The sequence below is a fragment of the Xiphophorus hellerii genome, chromosome 8, assembly GCF_003331165.1.
Source record: "Xiphophorus hellerii strain 12219 chromosome 8, Xiphophorus_hellerii-4.1, whole genome shotgun sequence".
Classification (NCBI taxonomy): Eukaryota; Metazoa; Chordata; class Actinopteri; order Cyprinodontiformes; family Poeciliidae; genus Xiphophorus; species Xiphophorus hellerii.
This window is the reverse complement of record NC_045679.1, coordinates 16,810,807-16,826,551: the sequence shown is the minus strand read 5'-3', so window position 1 is coordinate 16,826,551 and position 15,745 is coordinate 16,810,807. Positions and strand designations below refer to the sequence as shown.

The window sequence follows — 15,745 nt, the reverse complement described above, 5'->3', positions numbered from 1 at the left end:
ATGCATGCTACGTTTATCCAAACTAAATAACATTCTTCCAAATGATGTGTTTGGGATGGCTTTAAATATTTTTATTGTTTATATCTTTCTTTAAAATAAGGGGAGCCATCTGTGTGTTTTTGGACTTTTTGACAGCATCTCCCACTGTAAATGCAATTTTTATATACTTTAAAATCTAACAACTTGCATACAGTAGATGAGAAAATAAATGCCCATTTTTGACACCACCAATCTGAGATAATAAACCCCAATATCCATAAATGATAAGTCTACTTTTTATGTTTTTTGTAATAAAAAAGGAGACTTGAAGTGCTAAAACTGGTACTTTGAAAATTTCCAAAAATTTGTGGAATTATTAGAAATGCATGAATTTATAACAATGTAAATAGTGCTACTTATAAAAATATTAAAATATATATGTGTGTTTAGTTATTCTATGTCAATAAACTAAAGCATATTTTTTGTGCCCATAAAGGTACAACAATTTATATTTGTACTTCCAGGATTGGATAATATGTATAGTGATACTATGAAAAGTAAAACTTTGATACTTTGTTAGCATTTAATACTCTACAAGGGCATAAAGAGGTTTGATTTATTGTCATATAAAGGTTGGTTGAAGATTGGGACCAATTGCCCTGTCTTCCCTTTCTGTTTAGCTGCCACTCATACTCAGCCTTCCTATTTCAGTCTCTCCAGTCCTGTTTAGCAAAGTTAACATGGCAGCCTTTTTATTACAGCCCTACAGTGTAATTAGCTGTCAACACTCAGCAGCTAGGTTTTGTTGTTGCAAAAGAAAGCCTGAACCAAACACAAGGACAATCTGAGCAACAATAGCGCAAGAAAGCAAAGAGAAGAATGACTAATAACATTTTGACTGCCAAACGATTAATCTTTTTAAATATGGAGACATTTCTTATTAAGTATCACTTTCTAAGAAATTGTTCAGTACTGAATTAAAGACTAAGTGTTTGAAAATTCTTGTTCTACCACTGTAAGCTACATTTAGCTTAATCAACCTATTCTTTGTTTTTGTATTTTCCAGTGATTTAATGAATATCACAAAATCTATATATAAATGATGTGTCCAGCTTCAAAAGGAGAGCTTAGGATTTATGAAGAGAGGTTCTGTTAAGAAGTTATCAGCAATTGATTTCTTACCTTCAGCAGAAAACTCTTGTCATTTTTATTTAGTATATATCAACATTGGTGCCAAAGACTAAAGTTAATACCTAGTTTTAGAGTTAGGTGCCTCTTGATACAATGTTTTTGCTGGGAAAATCTGGGTCCTGGCTTTCCCATGGATGTTATACTTTGATATCTATGCCTAAACATTTTTGAAGACCAATCACTCTTCTCACATGGCAACAACCCCCACATGCAGGGGGTAAGTCAGACAGCCCTGGGACCCATGAAAACTACTTATAAAAGACTTGAAGACTATGACAGAGTCTGGGATTTTCATAGTGCTTCCAAACTACCCAGATGTCAATCTGATGGGATCTGATGGAATCTGTAGAACAAAAGCTCTGTCTAGAAAAACAAAAGCAAAGGAAGAAAGTGATAAGTGCTGAGGGGATTTTCTTTTATGGTCCAGTTAAGAAACAACACAGGAAACTCTAAGTTGTTCTCTGTTGATCTCCTGCATGATCTGAATGAGTTTGGTATCAAAAGAAGGAACCAACTGTATTTTATGCTTGATAGAAATAATTACATATCAGGTCATTTTAAAGCAATTCACCCTAAGCCAACTACATGTGCTCCCTGCTCATTCAGGTTGTTGCGACATAAAGTGCAGGTATGCTGGCAGGTTTGTTCACAAAGATAATTCTGTCTCTAGAGGTTTGACCTGACACTGACAACGCTCTGACCTGGCACACATCTCAGAGAGGGATTAACCAGACTCCCATAAACAGCACACCTATGGTGTCCATGTTCAAGTTTATCAACTTGAATAGAAATATCACTACTTTCAGATCCATGTGCTGTGACAAGATTTTAGTTCAGACTGTAAAAATGAATTTTGTTGAGGGTTAAAATGCCCTATAAAAGCAAGTTATCTACTGAATTACATAAACACACCATATAAAACAATACTAGATTTTTAATAGATTCCATTTTAACATAAATACAAGAAGTAGTGCACACAACAACCAAACATAACCTTAGAGGGAAGGCTCATTAAAATAAACACGCAGGACTATAAGGTCCTGAACATATGGCAGCTTCTGCTTTGAGATTAATCTAAGGGCCTTTGAATTTCCTACACTGAAGCAGTTAACCTGAATAAAACAAGGTTCATCTACAGTTCAAGGAATTTCAAACTGAGCTGGTTCTACCTCATTTATATTGCAAGTGTCATTTTAATGAGCCGTCAACTTCAAGGCCTAGCTCTTTACTAATTTTGTTTTGTTAGAGAAGGAAAACAATCATCCAAAAAATGGTGAACCTGTCTGGGTCTCTTGGTGGCAGGACCCAGATGAACCTCAGAATTGAAAATGTTGCTTAAAAAAAGGCAGAGAATTATATACGGAGAGCTAATTTTGTAATGACATCCTTGTAAACTTTGAGAAACAAAAGTTAAAATCTGGTTCTTATTCTGGTTACAAATTCTTAAATATAAAGACTCCCTTTTCCTTTTTTTAGCAAAATCGTAGCATCTTCTTTTTGCTCATTTAAATATTAAATGTGGAAAGCAATCTTAAGATAAGGTTAAGATTTAGCACTTGATGCCTATAAGACCCTGGCCTTTTGTAAGACATAAGGTGTTGCCAGTATAAAGAGAAAAAAAAAAACAAGGATTTCAATGAAAATACAAGTATAATCTCTGATGTGTGTAAATCTGATTTATCCAGTAAGAAGAACTATGATAATGGCCAAATGTAAAAGCTGTATTACATTAGTAGTGCCTTCTCACTAATACGCCACCAATCACAGGAGCACTCATAGCAAAGTAAGAAACACCAAGCAGTAGTAAACTGATGTCACAGTAGTGCTGGACACTGAAATTCAGCCCTGTAGGTTATTGGCAGACTGCTTGAATCAGAACATCCACAAGCATTTGGCTGCTATCGAATTGTCACATTGTTAGTTTAGTAAAAAAAAAAAAAGTTTATTTTGTCAGAGCCTCAGAGAACAGACAGTGACACAAAGAGAAGAAAGGGAATGTGACAAAGGAGTCAGTCTAGATAAAAGAGGAAACAAAAAAACAAGTAAACAAAAAATACACATCAGCAAGAAGCGTGAAATGAACAAGACAAGCAAACACTCGAGAGTATTCTAAAGATATCAATATTCACTGTGACAGATGAAATATGAATGTCAGAAAGCAAGAGGAAGAAACACTAAGATAGATTATTGAATGCCATTGTAATGTAATTGATTTTGGAGTTTTCCACGTTAATACATGTCATCCTGCAGCAGCGCCTCCATGGCCTATATTCTGCCAGCTGGCAATGAACACGAGCATGCATGAGTATGCATCCTCCACTGACACACATACGCAGAGGCCAGATGAGACAGTAGTAGGGCAGTACTGTCAAAGCAAAAGATGAAAAGACAACACATTTAATAATACAATAAATCATTTGGCTTTCACTTTTTAGCCACGTTCTAAAAGTAACAATCTAGCAATTTCCCACATTCCCCTTATCAGCAGAAAATATCTGCACAGCTTTTCAAATGATCAGATCTAACAGCTAAAAGGACAACTTGCCTTTGTAACGTCCCCAAGTAAAAGTCAGTTTCTCCACATGCAAGCTTTGCAATTATTTCCTCCTGGCTGGGTCTTGTCCAATCTGATACTTCTGTCCTAGTTCCATCCACAGAAGCATAAAACTCTTTTTAAAGTTTCATGAGGCAGATTAGCCTTGTTCAGCCAAGCAGTGTAAATTGGGATGAGTTTGTGAACATCTTATGATATCCACGATATCAGCAATCCAAACTTGCGCTATGTTAAAAAAAATAAAAGGACAGGAAAGTATCTCAGAAAGAAGACCCTTCGAGCTGTGAGGGGTGAAATAGGAGCACATATCTGTGTCAAAGGGTCACACTGATGCTAGGCAATCAATAAGCCAGTCGATGGGTAGGTTAACCCCTTCAGGGGTATATTGTGGAAAATAATTGTGACCAATTTAGCCTACCAAGTAAAAATTAAATGAGGAGTGACAGAAAAGCAACACGCCCCCAGCGCTGCAAAAATATACTTATATAATATTAGCCACATGAAAAAAGACACAAAATAAATGGAGACTACTTCTGAAAAAGAAGGAGAACTAAAAATTAATAAGGTTCAAATTTTTATAGTGCCCTCAATAATAAATGTGTCCGTCCAAGTTGCAAATTCACAGCTGTGCAGCTGATCATACAACTTTCAAACCATGTGAAGTGAGTACTGTCAAGTAGAATAATATAAACGTGGTACTCACCTAGTCTAGGCTGCCCTTATGGCTGGCACAGAGAAGCATGACTCCAACACAAACACACAAACCAGCACAGCCATCAACTACGAGTGGAAGAAACATAGGCAGAAAAAAAGAGGGAGCACTCAGAGATGTTGAGAAGAAACAAATAGTTGTCCAGTCCACTGTGTCAGTGTGTGGTGAATGTGTGTGGGTGAGTGAGTGTGAGTTGAGTGGGTGTGTGTCTGAGTGTAGGGGTAGATCTGCTTCAGCAGTGAATGGTATTGGAGAGCTCTGTCTCAATCTCGCTCTCTGGCAACTGTGACGCGTTAGAGCTTCATCCAGACCCCTCCCTCCTCTCCCGTGTTCTCCACTCTACTCTCTCCGTTTCCCCCTCATTCGCTGTCCTAATCCCTTTTTCCTTCTCTCTCTTAATCCCTCGCTTCCATGGTCGGCCCGCCTCCTGGTCTGAAGGCAGATAAAAACTTATTTCCAGTGGCCAAGCACATAACATAAGAAAGACCATTGGCTGTTCATGGTTTACTTTCATGCATTGTTGAACATTGGATTATTTCCAACTTAAATTTTATTATTGTGTGTACTATACATGTTAGCTTGTGTTTTCGGCTTGACTGGTTTCATCAGGTTAAATTTTAATGCACACAGAAAAATACCACACTGTAACTTCAATGAATATGTTTTATTAATATAAACAGATGTACGTTGCTGAAATGATGGATTAAAATTTTATGTAAAGCTAACAGAGATGTCTAATAGCTCTAAACATTATGAAAATATAATTAAGGGGAAAAACTGATTTAAGTTTTTTTTCTTAACTCAAGGAGGGATTAGACTGATTTCTTCATTTCATTTAGAGAGATGGTACATTTTATCTCCACTTAATCTCACCCTTAAAATAAACCACAATATTCAGACTATTTTTGCATGTAAGCACAAGCAACTACAATTAGTTTCACTCATCTTGATATTCTTCCCTGGTGCTAAACAATTAGAATCAACCTTGGATCTAAATTTAGTTTCTTGTGAATGATATAATGAAGAAATAGCAGAAGATATAAAAGACCACATAGCTTGGACTGGCTCCACAAAAAAGCACAGCAAATAAAATCTTGTGAGAAAGATATTGGCAACAAGATGACAACTACATGGCTTTCTATTAGGAAAACACTGCACAACATTACCATATTTGGCAATGCTGATGGATGTTCCGATAACTTGTGATAAACAAATAATAAAACTGTTACACTCTTTCTGTTTTCATAACAAATATACAGTAGACCACAGATAATGAACAGTATACTCAGCTAGTAAGAACAAAAAAAAGTATTTCCATATCGACAGGATCTTAATAAAAAAAAAGTTTTTAAAGATGATTGAAACACCAAAGTTGTAGTTTCTTAGATCAATTTAAATGATCAATTTCTCTTTTACTTTTTTCTAGGTATATTTTTGAGTAAAATGAACATTGTTCTTTTATTCTATGAACTTCTGGCAACATGTCTTTGAAATTTCAAGTAAAAATTTAGTACTTAACTGCAGAAAATGAGAAATGGTCAAAATAACCAATTCTCATTTGAATTATTTGAGTTCATATTCATTTAACTTACCAGTGGTGTGGTGATTGAGTTTAGCTGGCACTTTAAGATGCTTCCATCTCCCCAGTTCTTCCCCAAGCAGATAGTACCATCCTTGAATTTCCTAGAGGGCAAACACACATATAACTGACTGCACACACATGGATATTGTATCTATTAGGCACATAAATACATGAAAGCTGACAGGAGTTCAACATATCATGGCCAAAATGTGAAGTCAGACAGAAACCCCTAAACACTCGGAAGTTTGTTTGCTAAGTTTGCTTTTTTCCAGCAGCTGATGCTTCTACATCTGTACACTTCTAGTCTTTAAACCAGATGGTGTATGAAATTATACTGTAGAGGAGAGAGAGAGTATTTTATGCTATCTATTGTGATTTAATGAGACTATGCACGCTGACAGATTGGGCCTGATTTGTAATCCTGATGGACACAGACTGACAAACAATGGCATAACAAGTCAATTCAATTCTGTTATCATTTTACTGTCATACATTTGTTCTGTTTAATCTAACACACATTTGCTACACTAGCTGATTTCTTTTTTGTGCTCAATAAATGTGGCGCCACAGACTGCGACAATAATCTTCATTTTAAAAGCATCTTCTCAGAGTGGACAGATTTCTGCAGGCTGTAGGACAAGGGGGAGGATAGGCAGGGAACTTATTTAGAAGAAGGGGGAGGGGAGGGGAGGGCATAAGCCTTAAAAAACTGGGAGGGATTTATTCAATCATTCAATATTATCCTACACACATGATGAAAGATAGCAGAAAAAATGGCCCAGAAGGACACAAAGGAGGGGGACAAAAAGAAAAAGCTGAAGATGACAGAACCAAAAACCACAACATATGAGAAGGGTGAAAACAAATCACAAGATTTGACAGTCAGGATAAGAAATTGCCAAATTATCAGCTCATTCTCTTAAGCCCAAAATGATTCTGAAAATCAAACAAGTAGGTGGAGGAGACAGAAGGGGACTGGCTTGAAAGAATGAATGAAACACAACAGCAGAGGAGAGTAATGAATGTAGTGGAGAGAATGAGAAGACAATACTCCCCATGACTCAAAGGTGAAACTAACGGATTTGCATATTAAGTTGATAAAATATTCAGTGAGATAAATGCTAAGAGGAGCCAGCAGTAAGCATTAGCAAGATTTTAATGTATTTATCTGTGATTTCCCATGTAAATCTGAATGCTAAAAGAACTTTGTGTAGTAATGGCAAATAACTGTGACAAAAATGTGCATTGATAATATCCAATAAATTTTATTGCTTTGAAATGAATATATATATATATATATCCCTAACTTAATTAGGGATTTGCAAAGCATGGGAACAAAAATAATGGCAAAGAGAATTGGCTGGAAATTCAAAATAACCGTTTTTCCAATCAGTGAACACACCAAGCCTTACTACTACTAGATTGCACCAACTACAACACTCATATATGGCGAAACTGTTATCATGGGATGAAGGCTTAAAGCTGCTTTAATTATCAGTGAAGTATTTAAAAATAAAGAGGAAGTACAAAAGTAATAAGACGTCTCTAAAGGTAAAATATAGTTTTTCCAGACACCTTCTAGGTGCTGTAAAAGAGAACAATTCTGGTGTTGCTTATTTTGCTTCTCCACTATTTCATACTTTTAGTCATTTTAATATTACTTTTTGAGGCATTAAACAGAGGTGTCTGCCACATGACATGCTCTTGTGAACATTTTCTTATATTGGAAAATGGCAAATAAATCCGATGCCATTTCATATAAGGAAGAGAGATGGCGTTACAGCAAAGATTGCTCTGTTTTATTCTTTGTGACAAGGGCAGCCTTTTCCCAAAGGTAAAAGTAATTTTCTCTGGGAAATACACAGAGAGGTGGATGTTTTAAATTAATAATGTTAACCACATTAACTGTGCTAACCGCAAATGTAAATACAACTTACAAATGTCCATGCAGTAATCAGTCTTTTTATGTTTTAAAAGAAAAATAGTGTTGTGCATCACAATGCATGTTCTCTCAATCCCTCAGTGTGGCATCGTCTCTGCTTCCAATACTAATAACTGATCGACAATCATGACAGGAGGGTTACAAAGACATATTGTAAATGTTTAAATCAGCATGAAAAGGTCAAATAAATCACCAAATCTTTAAAAAGAAGAGATTTATCCAAGTCTGACAAAAATCGAGGTTTAGTCAGTGGATCTGAGGCAACATTTCCTTATTATGAGCAGCTTTGGGGCATTTAGTTTGCACACTGGCTGGAGTCAGTCTTAGTTGTTATCAGGCGAGAGGTCGAGTGCATCCTGAAGAGGTTTTCAGGTCATCTCAGAGTCAGCACAAAGAAAAATGAAACACACAATCACCCACACTTATATAAAGTAAGTATTTGAGTCATTAATGATCATTACAGTAATGTTTTTGGATTGTGTGATTAAATAATCCCTGCAAAATTGAGATTTGAAACAGAAACACTTTTGTTGTAAGGGAACAGAAAATACAAAATAAGTATATTATACTCACGTATGGTAGTATAATATAGACAGAAAAGGGTTTACTAGCTGTAATACTAAACTGAAATTGACTGCATTGCTTAATTGCTTAATTTGAAGCTGTCTTTATGACTGGACTGAACTGACAATGTATTCCCATATTTAAATTAAATCTGTTCGTCATGTTAGGTACTTTAAAATGATATTTGTTTAATCAATTTGTGAATCGTCACTACATAAGTAAACTGAATTGCATTTACTTGAATTCTTGCAATAAATTTTGGGTGATTTGACTTTCAGTGTTTGGACAGAAGTTAGTAAATTTCTGTTAGTAAATTTTAAGTGGTTTATACCAATATAACATTTCTTGTCAATTTACTTATTTTAGTTAGTGGTAGAGCTCTGTTGAACTTAACAAATGAATCGCCAAAACGCTTGATGTCTCTGGTGAAAACCAGTCCTTCTAGAAAAGACAAATAGTTTATTAAACTTCTGTGAAAACTAAGTAAAATGTGGCAGAGATTGTTTTCGGAAACAAATGGAAATAAGATGTGAAAACATGCGTTTTTGATTTTGTAGTGTCATTTTGTGGATATGCAAAACACAAAGTTTTCTTTAAGCTGATGTGTCTTTGGTGTCCAAAGAAAAATAGGTGCTAGTTATGAACACCAATTCATGTAATTATATACAATATACCATGAAACATTAAAATAATGTGTGCATATAAAGTGTGTGAACTTTGACCTTAAAGCAGGAAAGCTCAGTGAGTCAAACTGTGTTCCCATTCCAGTATCTAGAGGCAACAGTGCAGTGCTGTGACACTGTTAACCCAAAAGTGTTTCCTCCAAACTATTGAGGTCACTGGAATTCATTCGCACTGAATTAAACTCTTAAATTCATGGTCTGATGGATGAGACACACAACAGATGGAGACACTTGAACAGAGCTGAAAAACAGCACAAAATGGCTTTAGAGCTGAAATCTCTGTTCAAACTTACCTTGTCTGCATCCATAAGGGAGCGCAGGCCAAAACTCATGCAACCAAGCAGAACACTCACTCTGTTGATGTTGAGAGACATCAGAGAGAATAAAACAGCAGAATGAAAATCAATTAATACCCCTGAGCTGAGGGGCTCAACAAACTCAGGTCAGACGCTTCAAATTCATTTTCAATCCACCACGAGCTAGAAATGAAGCAAACAAAAAAACAAAAATCAAACCTGTCAGATTTATATTTTTAATAATTTAAGTGGTCCTTTTTTATGTCTGCTATCTAGATCTTTTGCATTAAATTCATTCATAACATTTTTTGTGATGTTGTCAGAGTAATAAAAGCCTGGTGAAAAACAAAAATAAAAATTTAAAGTAGAGGACAAAAGGAATTTGAAAATATTTAATTACAACCATTCATGTTGTCCTGACATCCCAAATTATGAAACTCCTGTTGGTCCATCTGAGCAAGCAAACAAGCCTGTATCTGGACCCCCGGCAGTTTGCTCATCGCCATTGAGTTGGAGTTGAAGATGCCATCATACACCTGCTTCAAGAAACCCACTGTCTGGACAAACCAGGCAGCAATGCGAGAATCACGTTCTTCGATTTCTCCAGAACATTTAACATAATTCAGCCCAATTTGTTTTGTCAAAAACTTCAGAAGGCACAGATGGAGGCCTCAAGTATCACATGGATTAATGATTACCTGACAAATAGATCACAGTTTTGCATTGAAGGGTCATGTGTTTAACCAGATGGTGAGCAGCACAGGAGCACCACAGGGGACTGTACTCTCACAACTCCTTTTCTGTCTGTACATCGCAAACTTTCAACACAAGTCTGATTCCTGTCATCCTCTGAAATACTCAGATGACTCTGCAGTCGTCGGGTGTGTGATGGTAAAGAAGCCGAGTACAAAGGTCTGGTTTACCGCTTTGTGGGAAAGTGTGTAAACAATTATCTCATCTTCAAAGGGAACAAAACAAAGTAGATGATTGTCGATTTCAGAAAAAACTAGGTTAGATCAAATCCCATTTCAAATTCAGTGTATTACCGACTGCTACAGCAGATTCTTCCTTCCCACAGCCAACATCACAACATGAACAACAACATTTAATCTTCATTTTGGAACAATAAGGTATTTTTGAAAGTAATTGAATCAGAAGCTACTGTGGAGCAAATTTTGCTATATTTAGTTTGGGTGGTCTGTGCAACTGTATATGTATAGGGAGAAAAAACATGAGAAAAATAGTTCTCGACAAGCTCACAGCTGGAAGCGTGTAGTGCAGCTGCTGACGCTGTTATGATGGCAAACTAGTTGTCGTGATAAATGAACACTACACTACATTTGCAAAGAGCAAAATGATTTAGTAGCTGCCAAAAGTATAATGTTGGGAAATTAACAATGGTGATACCCTATTATTTTCACTGAAAGCCTTTTACTTAATTTATAGGGAATTAATGTTTGGTCTGACTAACAAACATTCATTCAGTGTATATTGGTTATTGATTCCTTTACTTGGAGATACCTCAGTTTAAGGGCTGAACTGACCAGCAACATAAGAACTGTAGGGTCATTAATAAATGTATAATATCATATGCATCCATAACACAAACCAGCTCACTCATACAGAATGATACTTTGAAATAATATAACCTGGAGAGTGTATACTTACCACTGCATTTCACTATCGTGTAGTAGATCGTAATAGTCTGAATATTGTGGCAACGTGTTATAGGATAGCTTTTTTATTGCCTGAAAGGTCTATTTCAAAATGGATTAATTTTTGAGAGCTGGCCTCTTCCCATAAATTGCATTGAGTCATGAGACATAGAAGTAGGGATATTTATCCATTAACATATTTGTTTACTACACTAAACAGGATTCATTTCACCCAGCTATGATCAATACTTGTATGTATGGAGGTTCCTTTAACACTACACCAGCCGTTTTTCTGGATAGTTTGTGAAATGAGGACAGCTGTATTGACATATTCTCATGAAAACATCTATAATATATAAACACTGGGATTAATGCATTATTTAATTCTAACTCATTTAACCAAACGCTAGCAAACAAAAATTAAATACTATATACTTATAATTATATTTTAATTGAATTATTAGTTTGACATTATTTGTGTGAAGGTTCAATTAACCTTCAGAAACATGTAGTTTTGACCCTCCCTGAATCAGAATTATCTTCGCCAGCAACTACAACTGCAAATCTTTGTGGACATATTTCTAACCAACATTTATATCTAGACACAGAAATCTCTGGTTTTTAAGGGGATTTATGGGTTTTTTAATCTCTTTTTAGTTGTAAATGGGTCTGCACTTTCTAACATGAATAAGATATTACCTAAGCCATTCTATTCAAGCTCTGGTTGCATGCTTAGGTTTGTTCTGTAGTAAAGTAACCCTCAACTCCAGTCATAAATATTTTGCAGCCTCTAACAGGTTTTCTGCACAATAAAGGAACCGACCGAGTTTCTTTATTGTGCTGAGGACAAGCATCCACACAGCATGACGTTTCATAGTGGGGTAATTTGCAGAGTTTGTTTTTATTAACATTTTGCGTCTAGGCCAAAAAGTTACATCTGCGTGTTATCTGAAAAGAGCACCTTCTTCCACATGATCAATGTTTTCTTTGCATAGCTTGTGAAGAAAACTGCTGGCCAGGATATTTGTTGGGGACTATTTCTTTAAAGTGTAGATTTATTGCATTTGCTGACAAATTTGTAATTTTTTTGAAATAAAGTAAATACATTTCCATCTCCAAGTTGTCTGGTCTCTTCCTGGTTTAGGGTTTGGGAAGCCGTGGCAACCATGTCAACATTATCTTTAGTCAATACTTATTTATGATTATAAGAGTGCATGTGTATGGATATTTATTTCTCAAGTTTTCCTATGTCAACAAGAATGATGTTTGTCTTTGGAAAAACCATGACAAAAATAAAATCTTCATATATAAGATTCTCATGGATTTCAGAGACTCGGATTGAAACAATAAATTATTTCCAAGATCTGTTCAATGTTATGTTGCTAATAAATCACAGAAAGGAAATGAGTTAGTTCAGTTTGACTGGTGCAGCATTTTGGCAAACGCTCAGGAGTATTTCAGAGGATTTGCTGAGGAGGCATCGCTTCCCACAACTTGTGACTTCAGCAGCATAAAGACAGATCATGTTGAACAAGCATATTTCATCTAGATCTTGTTATTGTTTCCGTGATGAGCACAGGTGCTCCAGGGTTGAAGGCCAGTCTTGCAGAAATCAGTTGTGATTCTTGGTAAATATTGTGTAGGTTTGCTGACTAACTTTACAGCCATGATTGCAGACAATGAAATTCTAAATGTATAAAGTACACGATTCTCTTTTCACCACAAGGTCCATAGATTTCTCACAACATGGAGCAAGCTTTGAAAACTATACATAAATTAAGTCCTTGCACATATATCAGTGGACTAAGCAATTTGATTTTCATTTTCAGAAACAACTGTGAATAATGCCGGTCATGTGACTTCTCCGTAGCTGAAAAAGTAAGATTGCCTTGAACAGATTCTACTTTGGTTACCTGTACAAGACACATACGGCCTGAAGAATCCAAAGAAGGAAAATGTTTTAGTGTAAGAATACTCTAAGTGATAAATAGCTTAATCTATAAAATATTTCTGCAATAACAGCAGTTCTCTTTGGCTGTGCATAAAAATTTAAACTGAATGTACACAAAATGCTATAGGGTATACAAATCTCCACGACTTAGTAAATCAAGTTCCTGGAGAGCATGATCTTGGAATTTCATCAACTTGATAAAATGACTGAACTAAACTAATCACACTTAATCTGTGTCCCAGAAACTCTCCCAATCCTAATCTTTAAAATAATTCCACAATCTTAAAGTCACTGCTATAAGATTTGTCTCTTCACTTTATATACAAGCTGTACGTAACATTTTATGTAAGTTTTCTTGACAACATGAGACATGCTCCGAATAGTTTTGTTCAGTCCTTTCAGAACACATTAAGGCATTGTGCCTGCATCCTTAATACAACATACACAGGAAAATATCTGACTCACTGAAACAAAGCCCCAATAAACCTTTGTCAATGTCAGTCTCTTTAGTGAGGAAAGCAAAAGTAAGACAATTACTAGTCAAAGATGAACACTGTGAGAAACAACCTGCATGCAATTTAACCATTAAAATTGTATATTTTACTGCTCTGGTAAAAAGATTTATGCCAATAAATTTCCAAACATATATCTATGTTATTTTCACCGTTTGTTATCACTTGCTTAAATTGTGTTATTCACAAGATGTTAAATTTTTTCCTGCAGGTACCTTGATGTAGAGTCGGTGCTCCAAACTGTAAAGAGAAGTCTCTTGTGAAGATCCTCCTCATTGACCGTACTGCAAATATAGAAAAACACATGCAAAATGCAAGAATTTGCTTAGTGAGTTTGAAGCATAAGACAGCTACATTTAAGAATTGTGAATTAGCAGACTTTGAGCAGAAATGGACAAAATGTCCCTGTTGGTAGTTTCTGGTGGCAGCTATTGAACATTGCTTAAAATTAGGTGAAACACCATCTGAGAATTTGAATCAAAATAGAAGTTTATGGAACTTTTCCATTGGTTCAAATTATGTTGTCATTAAAATAATGAGCTGTTCACATAATTTTTCAAATGCATTTGTCAGGAACAATGAGACTATAAAAGTCTTAAACTAGAAATAAAATAAAATGAATATATAATTTCATGCAAAACTCTTCCCATTTATGACATTCATCATGTTTTTACATAGGAGACAAATAGAAATTTGAGTGGGTAAAATGTAATAAATACTATGTGTGTGTTGGTGAAAACAACTAATCTTTTCATAGCACAGCACCGAAAATATCATTTAATGATGTTGTGTTTGGAAAAGAAATTGTTCAACAAACTAATTGAATGCTTACAAGTAAAAAGTCTGCAAAAAGATGGGATTCCTACATTGAGGAACCATCAGAGTCTTCTGCCTTCCCTTTGGATCACTGTCAGGAAACTTGCCAACCTGAAAAACAAAAGTACAAACATTTATCATACAGGTTATGTAAAACTTGATTTCTGTATTATCATGAAAAGCTAAACATACCTTAACATAAGAGTTACAGGACTCTTGGCAGTCACTCCGCATGTCTCTTGCCTCCAAAACTGTAGGAAAAGCACATTACAAAGATTTAATCAATCAATCAAGTTTATTTGTATAGCACTTTTCAGAAACAAGGCAGTTAAAAATGCTTTACATCATAAAAATACAAAATTATACAAAAAAAACAACACACCATACAGTCAACAATTTGGTTTTAGTGAGAATGCAGCGGCGTTCTGAATCAGCTGCAGCTTTCTGATCTTTTAGGCAGACCTTTGAAGACACTGTAGCAGCAAGCTATACAACTAAAGATAAATGCAAGAATGAGTTTCTCTAGGTCTTGCTGAGACATTAGTCCTTTAATCCTGGAAATGTTTTTCAGGTGACAGAAGCCTACTTTGTGACAGTATTTATGCTGCTCTGAAGGTTTATATATGTTAGTTTTGTCCCATGCTATGTTTTTCCTTAAACATTCAATACTGGTATTAGTGACCTTCAATAAAAAGAGGGAATAAGTACCGGTAGTCTTGGAGGATGTTTATTTGGCAGATTCATTTTGTAGGACAGAAATAAAAACATAAGACATTTCTTTTTTGCTTTGTAAAATATAAGTTCAAATCCTCTTTGCATCATTAAATAATGTAAAACAAAAAATCATGTAAATAATTTTAATTGTATTCCAACACCAGTAAAGTGATTTAATACTCTACTCTGTGGCTTTATTATGACAGGATACGTGCATAAAGTAGCAAAGAGGTGTGTTTTGTGCGACTTAAGCTGCTCCTTGTTTCTGCAGCTTTTGTACATAAAAACCTGTACAATGAACGTTAGGATTCTTACAAAATGTTAGATTTTGTGTTAGCTAATGATTTGGCATTTTGGTCATTTCTGAAAAATAGGGACAAATAATATCTGGGGGTTTTTTTTCATTATTTATGTATGAAAATGCTTGCATTAATAGTTACGCACAAGTTTTACCTACATTTTTGTAGCATGTATATTATATGTTGATTATTTTCAAGAGTTGATATGTAATACAGTTTCTCTGTTTTACTCAAATGATTAGCACTGAGAAATGAAATAGAAGCAGAAAAATCTGAGGAGGAGAAAAAGAAAAAG

The 15,745-nt window shown here is 35.3% G+C and overlaps 1 protein-coding gene across 2 annotated transcripts in view; it reads right to left on the bottom strand.

Annotated features, from left to right (window-relative positions):
• The window catches only part of rgs3a (regulator of G protein signaling 3a), a 133,037-nt gene that overhangs the window by 109,143 nt on the left and 8,149 nt on the right, over positions 1-15,745 (bottom strand). Inside the window, exons 3-7 of one of the 2 annotated variants that reach the window (XM_032569443.1) lie at positions 14,630-14,688; positions 14,454-14,548; positions 13,837-13,905; positions 9,501-9,561; positions 6,029-6,119 (exon numbers count right to left, since the gene is read on the bottom strand). In XM_032569443.1, the coding sequence (XP_032425334.1) occupies positions 6,029-6,119; positions 9,501-9,561; positions 13,837-13,905; positions 14,454-14,548; positions 14,630-14,688 (375 nt within the window). Of the gene's footprint in view, positions 1-4,427; positions 4,646-6,028; positions 6,120-9,500; positions 9,562-13,836; positions 13,906-14,453; positions 14,549-14,629; positions 14,689-15,745 lie in introns of those variants that run through there. The other variant, XM_032569433.1, reaches the window with a different exon arrangement.